Below are 21,728 nucleotides of genomic sequence, written 5' to 3'. Positions count from 1 at the left end.
AAAAATAAAATCATAAAAATTCAATATTCCTTCGAAAATTTTGTAATTTCAGATAAATTGCAATAACGCGTACGTATGTAAATACGTGTAAACATACTTACCTATCTAACCACTTATCTCTTGAGGTGTCTGACTTGACTAAAATTCGGAATAAAAATGTCCAACAACGAATCAGCGATTCTCAATTCGGAGATTTTGAATCGTTTCACATTTGGCTGGACCGATTACACTTTTTTTGCGATGATATTAATGGTCAGTGTCCTCATCGGATTTTATTTCGGGTTTTTTAGCAAACAAGACACAACTACGGAATATCTTTTGGGTGGAAAAAGAATGGGATTTTTTCCAATAGCAATGAGCATAATTGCCAGGTAAGTGATTCATTACTTATGCGAAGAACGATCCCATAGAATACCTATGAGAATACTAAATATACGATACATCTATATGCTTCGATACGAACAAGCACGTTCTTAGAAAAAGGAACACAATGTTCTCTGTTATAATCATGTTTAATCATAGAATATGGAAGGAATGTTAATACGCGTTATTTCATCTTCTGACATTTCTCATATTTGAATATCATAGTTTAATGATACCTCGTCCTTTTTTTATAATCTACAATCTTTTATCAGTTAAATGACTATTTGCAGAATCCAAGGTTGACGGTACATAGAAAAATATTTATTTTTCCTTATCTGAGAGAACAATCTTTCGTTATCTTTCGTCAAAATTCGGACGATCGGTTAATTAATGCCTATTAATAGTAGTAATTAATGTCGTACCTAATGTCTACTATATTTCCTAATCTAATATATCCTAAATCTTTCTTATATTATTATTTTCAGCCATGTATCAGGAATCACATTATTAGGAGTTCCATCGGAAGTTTATCAATACGGATCTCAATACGCGGCATGCGTTCTCACATCGTTTCTTTCGTGTTCAATAAGTGCTTACGTATTTCTTCCGGTTTTTTACAAATTACAACTGACCAGTACCTTTGAATATTTAGAAGTCAGATTTAGCAGACCAGTTCGATTACTTTGTTCTTTTTTATTTCTAATTTCTTATATCATGTATATTCCTATTGTAATCTACGTACCAGCATTGGCATTTTCTCAAGTAACTAATTTTAGTCTGCACACCATCACACCGATCCTTTGCGCTGTTTGTATCCTATATACAAGCATTGTGAGTAGATATTAAAATTTTACAACCCTGACGTAATTAAATAAATTTTTAAAAATATTACTTAAATCGTTATAATATTGCATTTTATTAATCAACCCTTTTTAGGGAGGATTAAAAGCAGTTGTGTGGACGGATACGATACAATTTACTGTTACAGTCGGAGGTTTATTCGCTATTCTCTTCTTAGGTATAAATTCGGTTGGTGGAATACCGGAAGTATGGAACCGATCTGAGATGGGTAATCGTTTAATATTTTTCAAGTAAGTTCCAAAATAATTCTTGTAGTAATTCACATGTATTTCATTTTTTATTTCTAACGTCGTTCTATACGAAATTTATATTTGTTCAGCATGGATATCAACCCTTACACTAGAAATACATTTTGGGCAATGACTATAGGAATGACGATAACGTGGCTCGTACATCTTGGTGTACATCAAGGAGTTATTCAAAGGTGTCTTTCGGTACCAAAAGAAGCAGATGCTAAACGGTAAAATTCGAATTCGAATGTGTCTAACCAAATTTCAAAACATTTGTTTACTTTTAAACAATCCAAAATGTTCTGTTCATTGATCACAGAGCACTAGGTGTGACAGCTATAGGTTTGGTTCTCGTAAAGATAGTTTCCGTTTTCACAGGATTAATCATATACGCTAAATATTTTAATTGCGATCCTTTGCTTTCCAAGGTAAGATACAATCGTTTATATTTAATTAGATTAGATTTTCCATTGTTTTCATTAATATATATCACTTCAAAGAGAATACAAAGGGCCGACCAAATTCTACCTTATTACGTGATGGACGTGGCAGGAAATGTACCAGGACTACCAGGTTTGTTTTTAGCTGGTCTTGTAAGTGCAGCTCTTGCTACAATGAGTGCAAGTTTGAATACTATGTCCGGCACAATTTATAAAGATTTTATCGATCCATGGATTCCAAACGGACCAAACAAAGAAGCTCGAGCAGCTACGACTATGAAGGTTCGATAATGTCGCGTTAGAAATGTTGACTACCCGATTGAACATCTGAAATATGCTTTATTTTCTATTTCTTTTTTTTCTTCAATAGATAATCGTACTTATCATAGGGGGAATTTCGGTGGGATTAGTGTTCGTCGTCGAACAACTTGGCCCAGTTTTCCAAATATCCGTTAGTATGCGCAGCGTAACCGATGGCCCTTTACTCGGTTTGTTTCTACTCGGAATGTTGGTCCCATTGTCCAACGCTCAAGGAGCCCTTTTCGGTGGTTGCGTATCTTTGATCATAATGTTTTTCTTAGCCGGTGGATCGGAATGGTACATGACAAATGGACAAATTCGTAAAATTTCATTACCATTGTCCATCGAGGAATGTCCATATCCGTTAAACGAAACAGAAATTACTACACGAAGACCATTGACATTAGACGAAGAACCAATTGGTATATTCAAGATATCTTTTCTGTATTTTACCTTGATAGGCGCGATGCTGGCCGTTGTAGCCGGTATTATTGGAAGTTATGCGTTTGGTAAAGTTGATCTAACTCAGATTGATCCTGATCACATTTCTCCGATAATGAAAAGGTATAAGCAAATTTGTATACAATAATTCTTATATTTGTATCGATATCATTTTAATATTATCCCTTGGTGTAGATTTCTACCGCGTAAAGAATATGTTCAAGTATCATTGAAACCAACGTCAGAGGAATTAGAATTGAGCAAGGACATTGATCGTCAAACGGTGAAGAAATTTAACGAGTAAAAAGGATATAGGATAACGTGGCTAGAAATAAAGTATACGTGTCTTATCATATTACCAAGACAAATATTTTATATAAATAAGTAGCTTCAATGAAAATACATGAACGAGATGAAGAATCGAGGTTGATCCTGACTGGACTGGACCAAACAGAAGGCACACGCAGCTTCTTTATCGATTTGTAAGCGCAAGCGCCTGCCGACTTTGCTGTTCTCGGCACGCATCGACGAATCCCGGCTATTTTCGGCTACGCAGTACCGTTTCAAACAGCCTGTCGCGGCGAATCCTTATTAGAAGAGTGATCGTTTATCGTTAGACCGCGTTCGAATCGTTCTTCGAAGTCGCCATCATCAACATTTTGTTATTCCTTTTAGAAAATAAAAGAAAAGAAGGAAGGATCTTATTTATTCTTTTTACTAGAAGAAGAAAAAGAGGGAACCTTTGCTGAGTAATCGATTCAACGAGTTTGAATAAACGGACAACGACACTGATGACATCGATGACGCCGACGACAACGATGGCGACGACGTTAATAACAATAACAATAACAAAAACAAAAACAACAACAACAACAACAACAACGACGACGACAACGCTGAACAATGAAGTAAATAATAACGATCGTGAAATAATGTTGAAAATAATCAGAAATTGGTCTGATATGATATTTCGATACTTGTCTTGGCACGATTTGGCAAACCTCCGTGATAGTAAATTAATATGGGAGAAAAAGTTTAAAATAAGATAAGGGGGAATTCAATCGAACGTTATGATACAGCCCTGGTAAATGTTCATCGCGGCTGCTCGGAAGTGGCCGGTCGTCGTCGAGGGTAAAACGACCGCGCCTACACGTGGAGCAAGCGCCAGCCGTTCTTGTCTCGAACGTAGTTTCGAACTGAATTTCGAACGGAGTCCCGGAGTCTCGGCTTTGCCGTGACACGATCAACAAGTACGCGGCGAAACGATGCATTGCATAAAATCCGCTTAAACTCTGCTTTGCAATACTTCGGTTAACTTTCTCTCTCAAGCGTTAGTTAATATCTTTCGTTATTCCGTTTCCTTTCTCTCGATTGACTGCAATGCTTATTATAGTTCGCCAGAACATTAAATAATCGTCAGAAGAAGGCAGTGTGCGGTAGTAGTTTTTTTACGATTAAAGTGTCGTGTCAGTCAACCAGAGAGATAGAAAGAGAGAGAGAGAGAGAAAGACAAATAAATTCAAAGATCATCAAGTTGTGATGAAAATTTCTATCGGAATAGTTCATTTCAAATAAGGAATAAGGAAATGCGCGCTATTTGTTGGACGCTTTGATGATTACTTTGAATAAAATAATATTAAATTCGATATGACTAAACGACATGCATTTCTTCGACTTGACGTTCGTAGCTCGAGATATAATAATGCTACGAGGGAAAGCGCGAAGATTATTCCACGGAATGAAAAATGTACGAATGTGACCGAACGAATTCCAGAAATAAGATTAACCGAAGGACAATTCAGGAGGTGGAATATGTACTTACGTTAGACGGCTGCCTTGCTTTTAATAATAGATAAAAACGTAGGGGCGGGCTCGTGCCGGAAAAAGAACGGAAACATTTCCGAACAATTTGACGACACCACAGTTCAACGAAGATCTCTCGGCTCTGATTTCATCGTGCGGATCCTTTTCGACATTCTCGATTAAATGTGTTCCAGCTTTTTATTAACCCTCGATTTGGCTCGTTTTATAAAAAATCGAAAAAAGAAGAAAGGTGAACGAACAATCCGTGATCTTAACGTCGACAAATACTTTGTTCCTTTCTAATGTTCGATAAACGAGCAAGAAATTGAGATAGGATTCCTCTTGATCAATCGATTACGACTGGAATGATCGATTATTCCTACTCTTCCTTATTGTTTCCTTCTTTTAAATTATACCTAATATGTGGATAATATTAGAAGTTTATTCAACGATGAGACCACAGAAATCAAGAAATCCTACGACAGTTATGTCTTCTTGGAAATGATGTCGTTGCCGCACAAAAGTCTTCTTGGATCGTCCATACTGTTAATGATTGCTCTAGTGGCCTTATTGACGAGCAAGAGATACGGTTTGGAAACTCGTAAAAAGGATAAGGATGCTTTGTTGCTTGATATTATTGCAAACATAAGCGGAACAATAGATAAACTCAATGCTGGGTTCGACGGGATGGCGATAGAAACTGAAATAGCAAAAAATCGACTAAAGCAACTGGTTGCCCTTCATCGTGAGAATGCTGCAATTTGCGCTATATTACAGGAGCAACGAAGAAAAAAAAGATTGAGGAAAGAGACTAAGCGTACGTGACGATTCCGAAACTGTCATATTAAGATGTCAAATATTTGCCGAGTTTTACAGTTTCCGACTTAGAATTTTAGGTGCATTACATGTAAATTCTATGCTATGGTACGAAACGGTAAAATTCGGATTAACTGGATTACACAAAAGAAATAATAATCGAGTAACATTGAAGCTGCTATGTTCTCTCTAAATAGTTTTAGAAAGATACTTATCAAAACATCTTTTTAAAGTATATGCCTCTTCTTACGTTACGACACATATATAAATATATTATATTCTATATTAAAGTTAGTTTTTAGCTTTGTGTGACCTACCGTGGTATTAGGGAAGATTTTCCAATAAGCCATATTTGGAAAAAGAGAATCATTATTAGCAAATCTAAAGTATTCAAAAGAGATTGGCCATTGGCAAGACGAAATGTTTAAACTAGATTTACAAATGTGAACGTTGTTGAGTAAAGTCTGACATCTTGAGCTTATTATTAGTTACATATACTATACGTACAAGATTATATATGCGATAACTTTTAACGAGATACGGAACGGCAAAATAACTTTCCAGATGAAACTTTGATCCTTTACACACTTTGTATTAGTTGCCAATGTATGTATATATATATATATATATACATGTATGTTGTATATGTATGTACATATATATTTATGTTAGAAAGTCCAGTGATACGTTTTCCTCGACATATCTTTTAAAAAAACAATTCGATGAAATTGACAAGTACCCGCGCAGATATAATTAAATCTTATCTATAGATTCATACAAAAAAAAAATGGAACGAACGACTTAATTGCGGACTAACGAAGAGGTTACTTTACATATAGTATTAGATGCCTAAAAGTAATAGTAATCGTTCGTTCAAAACATCATTATCGTAATATTTAGTCTAAGTAATAAATAAACGAATAAAACAATTTTATTCTATTCGAAAAAAATCTAATCCAATAATTGCCTTTTAGCCTTTTTAACACGTTGATGCCTCTTAAGAGATAACTCTAAAAAATAAAATAAATGAAAAAGAAAATATCATATCGTGACAATCATCCGAAGAGTGATTACGTTTTTTATCCTTGAAATATTAAACGATAGAAAATTTATTTTTCATAATCGTTGTTTTATTTGCAAATTAAAAAAAAATAATAAAGAAATAAACAAATTGAGAAATAAAGCTTATTATTCGATACAGGGGCCAACGATCCTATATATATATACTGTGTTATTAATTAAATAAGAAATATAATTGTCGATGCGGAATACTGTCCCAATCGTTTGGTAGCCGTGTCGCGAATATGGAAAATCGATCAATACTTTATAGTTAAAATACGTATATGAAATACCTTACTTTTGTATTAAAAAAAAAAAAGAAAAAAGAAATACGAACACCGCGGTTACAATTATTATCGATTTCCACTTACATTTTCCGGTTTGTCGCAAATAATGTCAAGAACTTATAAATCAATCTCAAATCGATGATTGTTCCATTTTGAAAATACCGTAGAAAATGGGCGAGTAAAATTTTATTATATCTATGTAAAATCATTCGTATGTGTGTATGCGTGTACGTATGTATGTGCGTATGAAGAAAAATACAACGAATCCGCATCTTACAAGGAGACATTACAGTTGAACACGAACGGATTTTTACGAGCTTTGGTATATCAGTAGTATACTTTTAAAATGTTTTCGTGGTAAAGTATTTTCATCCGTTGGCCAGCAAATTTTGAGAAAAAAGCTTTTAAAGTTTTGCTTTGTCTTGTATAAACATATGCATATTTATATTCTTTTAAATCTAACTATTAACAAGTGGCGCGCCAGTTTAAATAGTATCGTTTTCGCTTCTCGCACCGGTAATTAATATTCGATTCTCCCCGTGGGGGAAGTTTTCTTTTTTATAAGTTTTTCTATCCATAAGTTTTAATAATATTTTTTCACATTTCTTAATTTTTAATTATATATAGAAAAGAGAATTATAATTTTAATAAAGACTATGTAATTTTAATTACTGCCACATTTTAATAGTTAGATTTAAAAAAATATAAATACATATATACACAAGAAAAAGCAAAACAGCTTGTTTTTTTTAAATTTGCTGGACAACAGATGGAAATATTTTACCACGAAAACATCTTAAAGGTATACTACTGATATACCAAAGCTCGTAAAAATTTGTTGATGTTCAACTGTAATGTCTCCTTGTAAGCAAGATTACATTCTCATCCTTTACATTAAAAACATGTTAAAGTGCAGTCGTGTATGCGTAAGATGTACACGTAAATTTCTGTAGTCCAATGGATTATTTCTTAGGAATTGAAAACAACGTACACGTTGCATTTAATAATATTATATTAAAATATATACGGTTATAAGCAAAGGAAATATTTAGGTGTTCCCATTTATATGGTCCACCCTGTATATGTCACATAGAGGCGTCTAACTAAGGACCAAAGTTAACAAAAAGTGTTATTTATTTGTGAAGGCATAAGATCCAATTTGAAAATTGTTATATTCCATCATGAATACATGCCTAGGTCGTCTTCAATTATTTTTGTAATCCTACTTGAAGAAATGAATAAAACCATTTGACATGAATACACATGACTATAAGTTAACCCAAAACAGATTACCTTTGATCATAATTTTAATTAATATCATTTTAAAAATAACCTGATATCATAAAAATTTATATTTTATCCAATTACTGCATATCTGCGTTTCAAAGGAAACGTTCGAGTTAGTATCGTATGTTCGTAATCAGCGAGTGTCGAAAGTTTAAAGCTTGAAATACCTACAAACAGATATCAGGGGTGACCAACTTTATTCTATATGCGATCGACTTTTTGTCCTAAAAATATGTTTCGATTTACCTATTAAAATTTAGGCACTTAACACATTTAAACATGTGTCTTGTGTACTAATAGGTGACAATGGAGGAAGGTGTATTGAACCCCAACACACACATGTGATCTTTTATTAATATTTAATAATTAAAATGGAACCACAGAAAAAATATAGATTCAATTTTATTTTCTTATAATATTATTAATGAGAAGTCTGCGTCTGTATGCCTCCAACCAAGCGTTTATAATTTGGTGCATACCCAGACAAAGATAACAATAATAAATTTTCAATATGGGAATCAGTAAATAGGATTTATGAATGTTTCATTTGTATCATATACAGAGTGTCCGATGTAATACTTTTCACAATTTTTCAAGAATTTGCGATAACCTGAGAAAAAAGTATTTTGAACAAAAGTTGATCAGTTTTTGATTGGTTATACAGTGCCATTTGAAAAAAATAAAGGTAGCCTTAAAGAAAATTAAAAAAAAATGTTGTCGAACTGTTTTTTATTGCAATGTATAACCAATCAAAAACTGATCAACTTTTGTTCAAAATGCTTTTTTGTCAGGTTATCGCAAATTCTTGAAAAATCATGAAAAGTGTTATGTGGGACATCCTGTATATAAAATAAGAGTAGATATATTCGATACACTTAAATAAATATTGGGATAATTTTCTCAATTGACGTATTCCCAAAAATTTTCCTTAAGTTTGAAAGAATAAATCATTAAACGAAAAATAAAAAAAAAGATTAAATCAAATTAACAAAGGTTTATAAAAATAAATCATTTCACAGAGTTATAATTTCATTGCCTAACAGGTTTTATCAATAGTAGATATGTTAGAAACCATCTCCTGTCGGTTATGATCGTCTTCAGTCAATCATTGCTATCGGTATTATCGGTGTTACTTTTGTTATATACTATCTTCTCCCCTCTCAAAACTTACAAACAGAACGATTTCATCAACTCACAGAAAATTAAAGAAATCAGTCGAGCAGAAACAGTCACTGAGAATCAACTCATTCATATCGTCAACAACACACCGTTTAAAATTCTACTTTCTCGTTATTTCAGCGATCATTCGAGTTGATCAGCTTTCCAACAAGATGTCAACAACTAATAGTAAATATTTTTTTAAAACAATTTATATAAAGATACATTAAGAGGGGAGATAGGTGTAGAATGGCGTTTTTACAGTCATTATCATGAATTTTTTTAACACATAAGGAATTTATATAATTTATTGATATCGTGAGGTCATATATTTAGGAATATATTCTGAAATTTTTAAAGATTTTGCTGAAAAAGTAATGGCGATATCAGCTGCCGAGCATTGTAGGTCGCCATACGACTGAGCAGTTTATGTACATCTTGGAAGCGACAATTTTTATCTGAAGTCAATCGCACAAAGAATTTACTTTTCTTATATGTATTTCTTCTATATGAATTTGACTTTCTTCAAAAAAATTGAAAATTAGTATTTTTAGAGGGATGTGAACATAAAGTAAAAAATAGCAAAAGATCATGTTTTTCTACACATATCTCCCCCCTTAAATCAGTTATGAAAGGCGAAAGTGTCAAGTTACGTAAAATATCTTTACAACCTATGCTATATTTGAATAAAGATTTTCCATATCGTCGTTATATTTATAGAAATATAACTTTAATTACATAATATAGGATAATTTATTTGTCTATTATGCATATTAGCAACATACTGAAAACATAATATTGTGCATTTAACTTTCAAATTACAAAATATAATTACTCATTTATTTTGTTGTTCCTTTCTGTGTCTAGAGTTGTTTCTCTTCCATATCTAAAAAAAGCAATTTGTCATTTATATCAATATTGAAATATTTTAGATTGCGGCACATGTCGACCGGGCTATTCTAGTCCTAAGGTAGCAATGGCGGAAGGACCGCGTGAAAAAATTATGTACACTGTTTGCATACATACGGATCCCGAAAAACCTGATGTTCTTTCAACGGTCGATATTGATCCTGAAAGTCCTACGTATTGTAAAGTAAGTTTTACTTTAAAGTGTTCATTCCAGAAAGAACAAAAAATATATGTGCAGGTATTACATTTTATTAATATGTTTTAGATAATACACAAATTGAGAATGTTACACGTAGGAGACGAACTTCACCATTCCGGTTGGAACATATGTAGCAGTTGTTACGAATTACCACGTAAACGGGATGTCCTAGTATTACCATGTCTTATGTCGGATAGGGTATATTTTATTGATACGAGTAACGAGAGAGCACCGCAAATAAAAAAGGTATATGTGAAAAAAAAAAGTAAAAGAAAAAACATATTACATTAAAAAAAGATCTTTTTCTGACGGCATACGCTAATAAAGGTTTTAGAACCAGAAGAAATGCATAAATATGGTTTATCAACGCCGCACACTTCGCACTGTGCCCCAACAGGTGAAATAATTATTTCTACGATGGGTAAGCCTAACGGCGACGGACAAGGTGATTTTCTTTGTATCGATAGCGAAACGTTAGAAGTTAAAGGCTCCTGGGTTAAAGGTGAAAAGAAAGCAGCATTTGGATACGATTTTTGGTATCAACCTTATCACGATATACTAATAGCCTCTGAGTGGGGCACCCCGAAGTTTTTTAAGAAAGGCTATTTTGTAGATCACATTGCCGATCCAAGTGAGAAATGACCTAAACATTTATCCACGGCAAATATATTTCTATTCCAAGCAATGATCTAAAATTGTCTTTATTTTATGACAGAACTTTATGGTAGAAGTCTAAACATTTATTCTTGGTCCGAACGAACGCTAAAACAAACCATTCATCTTGGAGAGGACGGTATTGCACCACTTGAAATAAGATTTCTTCACGATCCAAAAGCAGCAGAAGGCTATGTTGGTTGCGCGGCCTCATCAAACATTATCAGATTTTACAAGACGAGCAAGGGTGATTGGGATGTTGAAAAAGTAATCGATGTACCTAAGAAAAAAGTTCAGGGATGGACCGAACCGTTTATGACTGGTAAGTGTCATTTTTTGTCTTACGATTAGATCTTCTAATTGAAAAATAATATGTCGAAATAAACTATATTTAATTACTTTTTACTATTATTCTTTCTTATAGGAATGATCACAGACATACTACTAAGTTTAGATGATAAATATTTGTATTTATCTAACTGGTTGCACGGTGATGTTAGACAGTACGATATAACCGATCGTCGAAATCCTAAATTAACTGGTCAAGTTTTTCTTGGTGGTTGCATATTAAGCGATTCTAAAGTTCTCGTCTTAGAAGATACCGAATTGAAAAGTCAACCTGATCCTGTTTTTGTGAAAGGACGCAGATTATATGGCTCACCACAAATGTTACAACTTAGTCTCGATGGACGTCGACTTTATGTAACAACATCTATTTTTAAACCCTGGGATAAACAATTCTATCCCGAACACGTTAAGTAAGTTTCGCAATTTTTAATGCAATATATCTAAAATAATTTAATTTTGAATTAACTCTAAAAATACATTAAATGATTTTTTTTTGTAATGTATAGACATGGATCGACAATGGTCAAACTTGACGTCGATGTTGAAAATGGAGGCATGAAATTGGATGAAGAATTTTTGGTCGATTTTGGAGCGGATAAAAATGATATATTATTAGCTCATGAAATACGGTAAGTATATTAATTACATATTATAATATTTCCTTAATCTTTGAATTTATGTTATATTTAACCAAAATTATTTACATCCAATTTAAACAGATACCCTGGCGGCGATTGCACATCCGATATATGGTTACCTGATAAACAATAATAATGTACAGAAAAAATAATATTTGGCTTTATCATAATAATATAAATATATGCACATAATATTATATCAATATATTTTCTTATCTCTACTTATAAATATAAAAATATTATACATACGACCCAGTACATATCTCTGACGTATGATATCTCACTTATGTTTAAATCTCGTGGCTTATGACAATTGTTTTTTTTTTCAAAAAAGATAGTTAACCAAATTTTTAGTAACTTAATTATTTATAACAGAACAATTGTCTGCAATAATTTATTTTTAAAATCCTAATCAAATACTTAATTTATTTAGAATACGTAATTACGTATTTATTCATTTAAATGCGTAATTATTTATTTTGTTTAAATCCGTTTATACTTTGGTAAGTATAAATTGTTATAAAACAATTTTATGTTATAAAGTCTTATAATATAAATATTTAATATATTAGTTATATGAGTTGAAAATTAAATAATTATTATTTTATCCTATAAACAGCAAAATGGTAAAAAAAAATAGGAACGATAAAAATGATCTTACAAAAGTGGAATATAAAATTAAACCAGATATAATATTATTTACACAAAACAAAATGCTTCCTACTTTAAAGTTCTTACCCCCAAAAATATTTCCAAAGATTTGTTCTTTTTCAAATGTTAAACCTATAATACAACTTTCCAAGTATGAAAATAGACCTACGTTATCATTTTTACAAAGCCCATCGCACGACTTCCAAAATAAAAACCAACAACAATGGAAGGTGAATACTGCAATAATAATTATAAGATTAATAGATAAAATAGTTATTTTCCTTTTTTTCAATACTATGCTTTCATCAATATGATCTTAATAAATTTATTAATTCAAATATCTAGATATACAATCCAACCTATGATAAGTCATACAAGATGCAACATCAAAAAAGAATTAGCCACGATCAATTAGATTTACAAAAAAATTATATCTCTAGCTCTTTAAAACAATCTTATAAATCAAGAAGATTAATGGACAAGAATCAAATTAAATCTTTAACGTTTCCGAACACTATAAATTCATTAGACAGTAAATATTATTCGCAGAAAAAAATCATTAATTATTATAAAGAATCCTTTCCTATTTCTACATTAGAATTATGTAACAATGAACAACAAAATCAGAAAGCACATAAAAAACCATCTGATAAAGCCCAATCTTCTACTAATAAAAACACTTTACTTGATAAAAATAAAAATGCATTACATAAATCCAAGATGTCACTGCCAATGACTCCAAATATTTTTCAAGAGAAAGAAAGAACAAATATAAATTATATTAAATCTGTGATATCGAATCTAAATCATATAGAAAACAAGAATCTACCCAAAACTGCTGAGTTAATGTTTTTAAAAATGAATTCTAACAATAACAAAGATTTATTAATTCCTCCAATGTACCAATCATTTTTTTGCAATTTTATTACACCTGGGTTACACTCTAATAATAATAGAAAAGAAGATGTTAGAGTAAAAAATAAATTGTATACCAGTTATAGCGAGCATATGGTGAAAATTGTAAATTATGAAAACGAAACGCAATTGTTACAAATGTACTATCCTAAAGTGTGTAATTTAAATTATAGTATAGAAGAAAAAAAAGGCATAAAAAGATCAATGAGCGCAATCCAATATAATAAATCTACCCAATGCATTTCCAATATAAAAACTAGTAATTCAAATTTGCATATGGCACAAAATAAATTTAACAATCTACAGAATAACTCATACAAAGTTCTATATTCTTTAGAAAATATTAATCGTACATCTATGCCTGAAAAAAGTGCTTGCTTAATTAGAGCATGTCAGGTAGAAGAAAACAAACGATACATGGAAGCTGAATACGACTGTAAAATAAAATATTCATGGCAGATTATAGGCACAAGCTCGCAAACTTCAAAAGTTTTGTTAGATAACATTCTAGAAGAAAATCAAAGCCCATTTTCTAATAATAATAATAATAATAAATGTGAAATTAAATACTCTTGGCAAATCATAGGTACTGGAACACAAGTAGCATTGGAAAATAACAACGATGCAGATTATTGGAGCGGAGTAATATTTTCACCCAATATTCATCGATATGAAAACACTGTTATTGATGAGAACAATAAAAAGACTTACAACTATAATGGATTGTGTGAAAAACAAGCGTGTAGAAAAAAATGTCTAATTTTAAATAATCAATATACTCAGACACTCGCAGAAAAAAAAATTCAAACTGATGTCCTCGATTGTAAAGCAAAATATTCATGGCAAAATTTAGTCTCACAACATTTGTAAATTAAGGATGTTCTCTAATCCCTACATAAAAATATCCAAAATGGAATAAACACTTGAATAACACAATGAATCAAAGTATAATTCTTAACCTAATTTTGATGAAGAATAACTATTTTAAAGGATGAAGAGATGCAAATTAGAAGATGGCTCTCACAAATTTATAAAAAAATAATTCATTAAAAATAAAATCATGTAATAAAATATTAATTATCTAAGTATAATTTATATCTATAAAAATAAAAACAGGCTTGTGAGATTAATTATAAAATATATATATATATATACTACCTAATAAAAAAAATATATATATATTTTTTTCTTTTCTATAAAATTAATTTAATGTAACTTAACCTACAAAAACATTAATATACATACACATTATGAGACACTGCACCCTATTAGTATTGTACACAGTTCATATTTTATCCATTACTAATTGCAGTGACACCTGGGGGCAACGTAACAAAAATAGTTTTCACAGAGCAGTTAGATTTTAAAGTTGGAAATATATTTCATTATGATATTCGTAAAGATTAAATAATATTAGTTTGTTATAAAGTATTAACTATAAAAAGAAATGGACAGCGAAGATATCGACATTTATGAAGACTTGCCTAGTTTCGATGATAAAACAGTAATACATTTTTAAATATTATTCTACATATTTTCTCTCTCTCTCTCTTTTTTTCTAAATATAACAATTGAAAAATGTATATTGTTTTAGGATTTTAAAGATAATGAAGATATTTTTGAACAATGTGAAAAATTGAAAAAAGAAGTTAGCGAACTTAAATTACAATTAGAAAACGCCCAAAATGTTAAGGAAACTTTAGAGGTTAACTTATCTTCTCTGCTTAAAACAGCAAAAGCTGAAATTTCACGTAAAGATAGAATGATAGCCGAGCTTAGGAAGCAGTAAATATATTTTTAAATATATTTTATTAATGAATAATTTCTTATAATTTAAATAATTTTAATATAATGTTCTTTTAGGGTTGACGATATGACTTTTAAGAGAGGTCATTTTAATAAAAATGTGAAGGATTGTAACAAATCAGTGCAGCAATTACCTGAAAATAACGTACACGAATATAATCATGCAAAAACGTACGCTGAGAATGAGGAGTTACCAAATTTTAATTCAAATAACGATAAATATGATCCGGTTGCCAGTAATTCTTCTGAAACAAATTTTCAACATTTTGAAAGCGTTAATTTTAATCAATCCAATGAGGATCAAGCAACAGATTACGAGCATTTAAATAATCAATTTTGTAATACAAAGTATCATTCTAAAAAGTTACCAGTACCTAATATTTCTAGTACTACTATTTATACAGAACGTGTTCGTAAGAAGATAATGGAAGAAGAAGAAGTGGAAAAGAAACAAAAATTATTATTACAAGAAACGAATGAACAAAATACACATATTAATATCGATGACAAAGAAAATCATTCATACCCTAGTATACTGAATTCAAATGTGAATGATACAATTTTAGAAAATAAAGAGGTTGTATGTAATTTTACTGATAATATTAATATTACGGAAGGCAATACTGTTTGTCCGACAAATCAACAAAAGCTAGCTGCAAGTAATAATGATTCTAAGAAAAGGCCGAACAATGTTGATACTCCTTGTAACAAACGTCAAAAGTTAGATGTTGAACAAAATATGTGTACAGATAAAACTAATATTTCTGACGAAGACGTATGTTTTGGATTTGATCACGAAATGGCGAGTATAAAAGACAACAAATTAAATAGTGAAGAAAATAGTAATCCTTATACAGAAAGAAATGTTAGGAGTAATAGCAAATATGATAAAGATTCGAGATCACATAGCACATCTTATAGAAAAGAAAAAGAATATTATAAAAAATTTAGCAATGATCATAACAATTATTCCAAAGATAGTGTCGAATATTATCGTGAAAAAGATAAATATAGTCATAAACGAAATAGATCGCCTGTTTTAAAACACTCTGACAGAAAACATAAACATTATGATGATCGATATAACAAGGATTACAGAGATAAATACAGAGATAGAGACAGAAGACGAAGTTCTCAGGATAAAGAAGACAATATTTCAATAACTTCCAATAAATCTTATAAAGATAAAAGTAGACTTAATGAAAAATATGGTACTACGGATTTTCATTCGTCGAAAAGTAAAGGAAACAAATATTCTAGTTTACGTGGCACTAAACATGAAAAAAGTAGAAGAAAAATTAAGGAAAGGACGAAGCATAAAACTGTTGATAGAAAATATTCCAAACATTCAAAGTATGATAGGAACTTGGAAGATCGTGAAAGTACTCATTGCGAAAGGAAAGGTAAAATAAACGAATTCAAAGCTATAAATGTTGTGAAAAAAACAAATAATTTTTTAAATAAATCAATTAAAATACGTAGTAGTGATTCTTTGGAAGAAGGCGAAATTTTATCTCCCATTAAATCTAATCTCAATAACGAAACAGATAATATAAAATTTATTTCGGAGAAAAATGTTAACGTAGAAACTTGTAAAGATTCTTTTAAGATTACTTTCGATCAATTCGAAGATAAGTTAAAGCCCGCTGCTAACAGAATGAATACGCGTACGTGTTTAACAAGAAAAGATAGGGAAAATGTAGGAGATAAAGAAAATATGCATCAGATTGAAAAAGTTGAAGCTGCAATAGCTGTTAATACTTGTCCAGAAGACACTAATATGCCATTGGTTGATAACAAACTAAATTGTACAGTAACATCAACAAACATTATACCGATTTTAACATACATCAACAACGATGATAAAAATGTTATTATACATGAAAACAAATCTAAGTTTGATAAAATTGTTCAATTACAGAAAAATGCAAAGGAATCTGATAGTACACGCAATAATATTCAGTACTTACCTGAAGAAATTTTAAGAAGCAATACAAAAATTTCTGCTGAAATTAGTCAAGAGAATAATATTGTTTTTAAATATAATGATAAAAAAGAAGATAAAAGTTTACCTAATATTTCCAAAGTAGGTCTAAGAAAAGATAATGTTTTCTCTGTTGACAAACTTCAAAAAGAAAATGATAACGATCAACAGGAGTCATTGGAAAAAGTTCATGAAGAAACTGTAGCAATAGATCTCCAAGAAAATAATAAATATAATAACAATAAGTCTGTCAAGGCTAAAGCAACTAGAAATAATAAAAAAGAAATTTCGAAATGTGACGATTCTGAAGTCGTTATTTTTGCGCGGCGTAGAAGACATATTAATTTAACTGATAATAATGCATCTATGACTGTTATCATAAATCCTAAAAATACTAATTTAGATGTTAGTATAAAAAATAATGTAGAAAATAATTTGAAACAACGAGCATGCAAAATATCTCGTTCTTACAAAGATCTATGTAAAGATGACATATAACAAAACCCTAGATAATAATATATTTGTTTTTAAATAGCACGGTATATTTTTTTTTTCTATTTCAAATAATTATTATCTTGCATTCTATAACATAAAAAAAACAAGAAAAAGAAAAGATCCACGAATCCATTGCCTGCAGATATGATGTTTATTTCTTCGTCAATGACTTTATGTCATCTTTGTAATATATTGACATAATACAGTAATTAAAAAATATAGTTCGTTTCCTAAAGTGCAATCATTAATGTAGGTAAAATGTAATAACGCTAGTTAAACATTTATGATCGTTGTGTGTGACCGTAACTCAATATTATAAGATCAAATGCTACGATTCCACTGCAATTGAATAATTAAAATGTTATTACAAAATACAAAGTGCAAATACTATTTATACATTCATGTCTATCATCTCACGCACGCGAAGGAGGGAATTTGTTTCTTTTATTCGTTAAATAGTTGCACAACTTCAATATTTCTTTCTTATGAACTTGTGTAAATTCATTTTTACGAATTCTACATAAACAAGTTGCTCAGCCTAAACGCTTGTCACAAGATCACACATTGCCTATTTATTTAATAGAATTATTCGGAGTAAACAATTGAATATAAGGAAAGTTAGAACCTGAAATAAAAATTAATTGTATTGTTAAACTAAATTATATAGTTCTTTTTCTTTTATTTTATTTTTTTCTTTAATTGATTGACCTAAAACTAACCGAATGTATGTGAACCATTATCTAGGTAAAAATCATTTTACCATTTATATACTTGTATATTATTCAAAGACACGTGTTAGGGCAATACAGGATCAAGAACGAACATATATCACTATCTCTTAACGATATATGGCTGTATAAAGAACTGAAGGTCCGTATTCGAAACGTATTAACAGTTTTAATCCTGTATAAGAACATTAATTTTTTTTCTTTTTCTAAAATTATTTCATATCGTGTCTACGTTTAACGCTCGGAATACGGACCTAAAACTAAATCCTAAAAAAAACATTCAATTATTCTTTTCGAAGTTGCAATCGAACCATCTTAAACGCATAGAATTACATAGGTTCGACTGTCTTCTCAACAATATTATCTTTTTTTCTTTTCATTTCTAATGAGCTGCACGACATATCACGGTCAAATTCTAAAAATCTAAAATGTGCTAAAAAGTAATTAATAATAATAAAAATACAAATAATAATAATAATAATAATAATATTAATAATAATAAAAATCATAATAATAATAAACATAAAAAAATACTTTTCGCCAACTTAAATAAACGCCGGAAGAGTCGTATCTCGGTGAAAGCTGCAAAATTGAAACTGCACTAAATGTATACAACAATAATATTTTAAAAATGCTAACATGATCGTTGTTAATCGATTATTATTATTAGATCGGCTGAACTATTTCGTTGAATGTATAATTTTTTTTTCTTTTATTTTTAAAGTCTTGTCCAAAGAATATTTTTATAGAGAGAGTCATATTTTTTTTTTTAATATACATTTACGTACTTAATGAAGTACCTCCTTCCGTTCTGTCCCGAAATCTATATTTCGTAGGAACATTTGGACACACACATACAATATTTTATTATTAATAATATATAAGATGTTTAAATATATATATCAGAACATGAGAGTATTTCGTAAACTCTCTTTTTAAAGATTTAAAAAGTACAAGAATAATACACAGCATATACGTACACACAAATATGTCGTACGTAATACATGATCCACAATTTAAGAAAGATTATTTTTCGTTTTTTTTTTCCGATACAAGGAATAATATTATAGGAGCAATTGTATATAATAATCGACTCAACCGGTCGTTTCATAGTAGCCAGATTAACAGTCATTAATACGCGTTTTTCTCATTTAACTACTAATATTGCTATGTGTGTTTTGTGTTTTGTAAGATTTATCAAACTAAAGTCTGCAGGAAACTCTTATTACAAAGTGACTCTTCGACGATCCTTAATATATCTCGGTACTGTGGTCGAATTTCTCAAGTCTGTGAACATTCCAAATGAAATGTAAATTATTTAATATGTTTTTTAAAATAATCTAACATAATGTCATTTTTAATATTCTCGTTCAAAAAATAAATTTGTACTTGAAATGAAATACACAATTATTGTATATAAGTATCTATATATAAACAAAATTAATAAAAAAAATAATTATTGTGTAAAATAAAACGGAATACAATAAATTATTTTTTGAAATCAATTGATTTCGTGAATGTTCACAGACAATTTTAGTAAACAACTGTGTATACTCTTCTTTTCTCACATATTATCAAGATTATCGTATTAAATAATCTTTGTTAAATCCTCTACAATACTAGGCTACGCGATCTCCTCCAAATGTTCTAAGAACTTTTCATGCCTGTACACCAATGTGTATATACAGATATGTGGTTTTCGATTTTTTATTTGTTTCTCTACATTAATATTACTCTAATATTTAAACTTTTCCATAACTGGTTTATATAATAATTAATTAACAACACCATCGATGTGTTTTTTTCTGGCCATTTACCTAGAGTTAAAATGGAGGACCTATCAAACGTATGTGAAAAATTGTATAATATTTATCTCGTTGTGTCTGTTTTTTATGCAATCCATAAACTCTTAAGTATATATTTACACATTGTGTACAAGCATATTCGGTTCTCATATAGAGTATTACGATTATCTATATAATTTGCTTTATTAAAGCTATGTACGCGCGCTTTTCTTTGTGTATTTTGTACAGTACTCACACATTAAAATTGCTATGCTGCAGTTTAATGAAGAAGAAGAAGAGAAAGAAGAAATATATGATGAAGTTAATATTCGCCCTTTTTATCGCGCACACACATTCATACACGCTAACACACGCTTATACATGCACCCACATACTCATACACACAGGTGTATATAAATATAAATATCAAACAATAGAAGCAATGCGGACGGCTATGTTCAGCCTATGTACAATCGTGTGAAGTACATTCTGATCGGTTTATTTCAATGTTACCAATCAAGAATTACTCTTATATAAATGAGTTTGTCTTTTTCTGTATATTTCCAAAAGCTAAATCCTTAATTAAATAACTATATTCTCATAAAATATTAGAATTAAGTTGGTCCACCGAAGAAACGGCATAACGAACGTTAGTATATATCATCGACAAATAGTTTCAAAGACTTTTAAATATGGCTACCAATTTCTATTATATTACTCGACGATCAACATTGATAATATTATTTCATTTTCATTCTAAACTTGATCCCCCGATAGATATAATTCATAGACATCATCATCATATATATATATTTTTATACAGAGTGAGCCAAAAATTTATTATGCGATTAGAAAAATAAATTACTCTTTGTCAAATCTTTTTTTAAACATATAATTAAATCTTAAAAAATTCCAAAAAAGAGTAATTGATTTTTAAATATCACATAGATACTTTTAGACCACCCTGCGTAATCTCTATCATTTGATTTCTTCTAGAATCTTAAATCATTGAATATTTAAAATTTTATATATATGTCTATTAGATGACAAACGATAACGATGTCATAATATAATATTTTTGTTTTAAAATTAAGGCATCCCTAAAAATGTCAAGATAAAGTTGTAGTTTCATTATTTTTTTTTTATGTTCCCTCATGTGTTACTTTTTAAATAAGTATATATTTTATAAAGAGATATAGAGTAAATCTTCTATAGTTGTTGATGATGTATGATCAAGCTCCGGTAAGCTTGTGATCATCACTACAAATTATGTAGTATACACTTCCGTAATTAGTTGTATGTAAGAAAAGGACGATTGCGTTTACACTTAGCCTTTCGTATTATTGTTATTAGGACTAAGAGGACCACCGATATTATCTATTTCACGTTGAGCTCGAGATATTTTCACCTTGTCTCGCGGTGTACCATCTTCTCCCGTTTCCATAGCAAACATCTTCATTTTCTCTTTGAAACTGAGCTTCTCAGGTACCGCGCCCATCTGCAAATTTTGTTGCTTTTGTTTCTCAGCGAGGCGTTTTGTTCGTGGATCTCTAAAAAAAAAAAAAATAAATT

General features: G+C 30.2%; 5 protein-coding genes across 18 annotated transcripts in view; 4 read left to right on the top strand and 1 right to left on the bottom strand.

Moving 5' to 3' along the window:
- The first annotated feature begins 156 nt into the window (after positions 1–156).
- LOC106787892 (sodium-coupled monocarboxylate transporter 2-like) lies at positions 157–7,855 on the top strand. Its single transcript, XM_014750644.1, has 8 exons — positions 157–371; positions 849–1,194; positions 1,300–1,454; positions 1,544–1,684; positions 1,774–1,882; positions 1,955–2,176; positions 2,265–2,758; positions 2,831–7,855. Exons 1-8 carry the CDS (start codon positions 157–159, stop codon positions 2,937–2,939), a joined length of 1,791 nt encoding a protein of 596 aa, XP_014606130.1. The 3' UTR covers positions 2,940–7,855.
- A 1,220-nt stretch (positions 7,856–9,075) lies between these two features.
- LOC106788522 (selenium-binding protein 1-A) lies at positions 9,076–11,993 on the top strand. The gene is made up of 8 exons (XM_014751857.1): positions 9,076–9,234; positions 9,978–10,138; positions 10,220–10,399; positions 10,481–10,784; positions 10,869–11,129; positions 11,232–11,565; positions 11,662–11,784; positions 11,875–11,993. The coding sequence occupies exons 1-8, from the start codon at positions 9,219–9,221 to the stop codon at positions 11,924–11,926; spliced, it is 1,431 nt and encodes a 476-aa protein (XP_014607343.1). The 5' UTR covers positions 9,076–9,218; the 3' UTR covers positions 11,927–11,993.
- A 714-nt stretch (positions 11,994–12,707) lies between these two features.
- On the top strand, positions 12,708–14,309 carry LOC106787942 (putative uncharacterized protein DDB_G0282499). Its single transcript, XM_014750734.1, has one exon. The coding sequence runs from the start codon at positions 12,823–12,825 to the stop codon at positions 14,227–14,229; it is 1,407 nt and encodes a 468-aa protein (XP_014606220.1). The 5' UTR covers positions 12,708–12,822; the 3' UTR covers positions 14,230–14,309.
- Positions 14,310–14,667: 358 nt separating this feature from the next.
- On the top strand, positions 14,668–18,643 carry LOC106788222 (putative leucine-rich repeat-containing protein DDB_G0290503). The gene is made up of 3 exons (XM_014751301.1): positions 14,668–14,863; positions 14,954–15,144; positions 15,223–18,643. The coding sequence occupies exons 1-3, from the start codon at positions 14,807–14,809 to the stop codon at positions 17,645–17,647; spliced, it is 2,673 nt and encodes an 890-aa protein (XP_014606787.1). The 5' UTR covers positions 14,668–14,806; the 3' UTR covers positions 17,648–18,643.
- Positions 18,644–19,087: 444 nt separating this feature from the next.
- LOC106788161 (afadin) overlaps positions 19,088–21,728 on the bottom strand; it is a 44,653-nt gene continuing 42,012 nt past the window's right edge. For 12 of the 14 annotated variants that reach the window (XM_014751187.1, XM_014751195.1, XM_014751179.1 and 9 more), the window contains one exon: positions 19,088–21,706. In XM_014751187.1, coding sequence (XP_014606673.1) covers positions 21,484–21,706 — 223 coding nt within the window. In that variant the 3' untranslated portion in view covers positions 19,088–21,483. The remainder of the gene's footprint in view (positions 21,707–21,728) is intronic. The other 2 variants (XM_014751203.1, XR_001381872.1) reach the window with 2 other exon arrangements.

This window comes from Polistes canadensis, unplaced genomic scaffold, assembly GCF_001313835.1.
Source record: "Polistes canadensis isolate GaletaPanama2010 unplaced genomic scaffold, ASM131383v1 scaffold_5, whole genome shotgun sequence".
Taxonomy (NCBI): Eukaryota; Metazoa; Arthropoda; class Insecta; order Hymenoptera; family Vespidae; genus Polistes; species Polistes canadensis.
The sequence above is the reverse complement of the archived record's forward strand: the minus strand, read 5'-3'. Positions and strand labels throughout refer to the sequence as shown.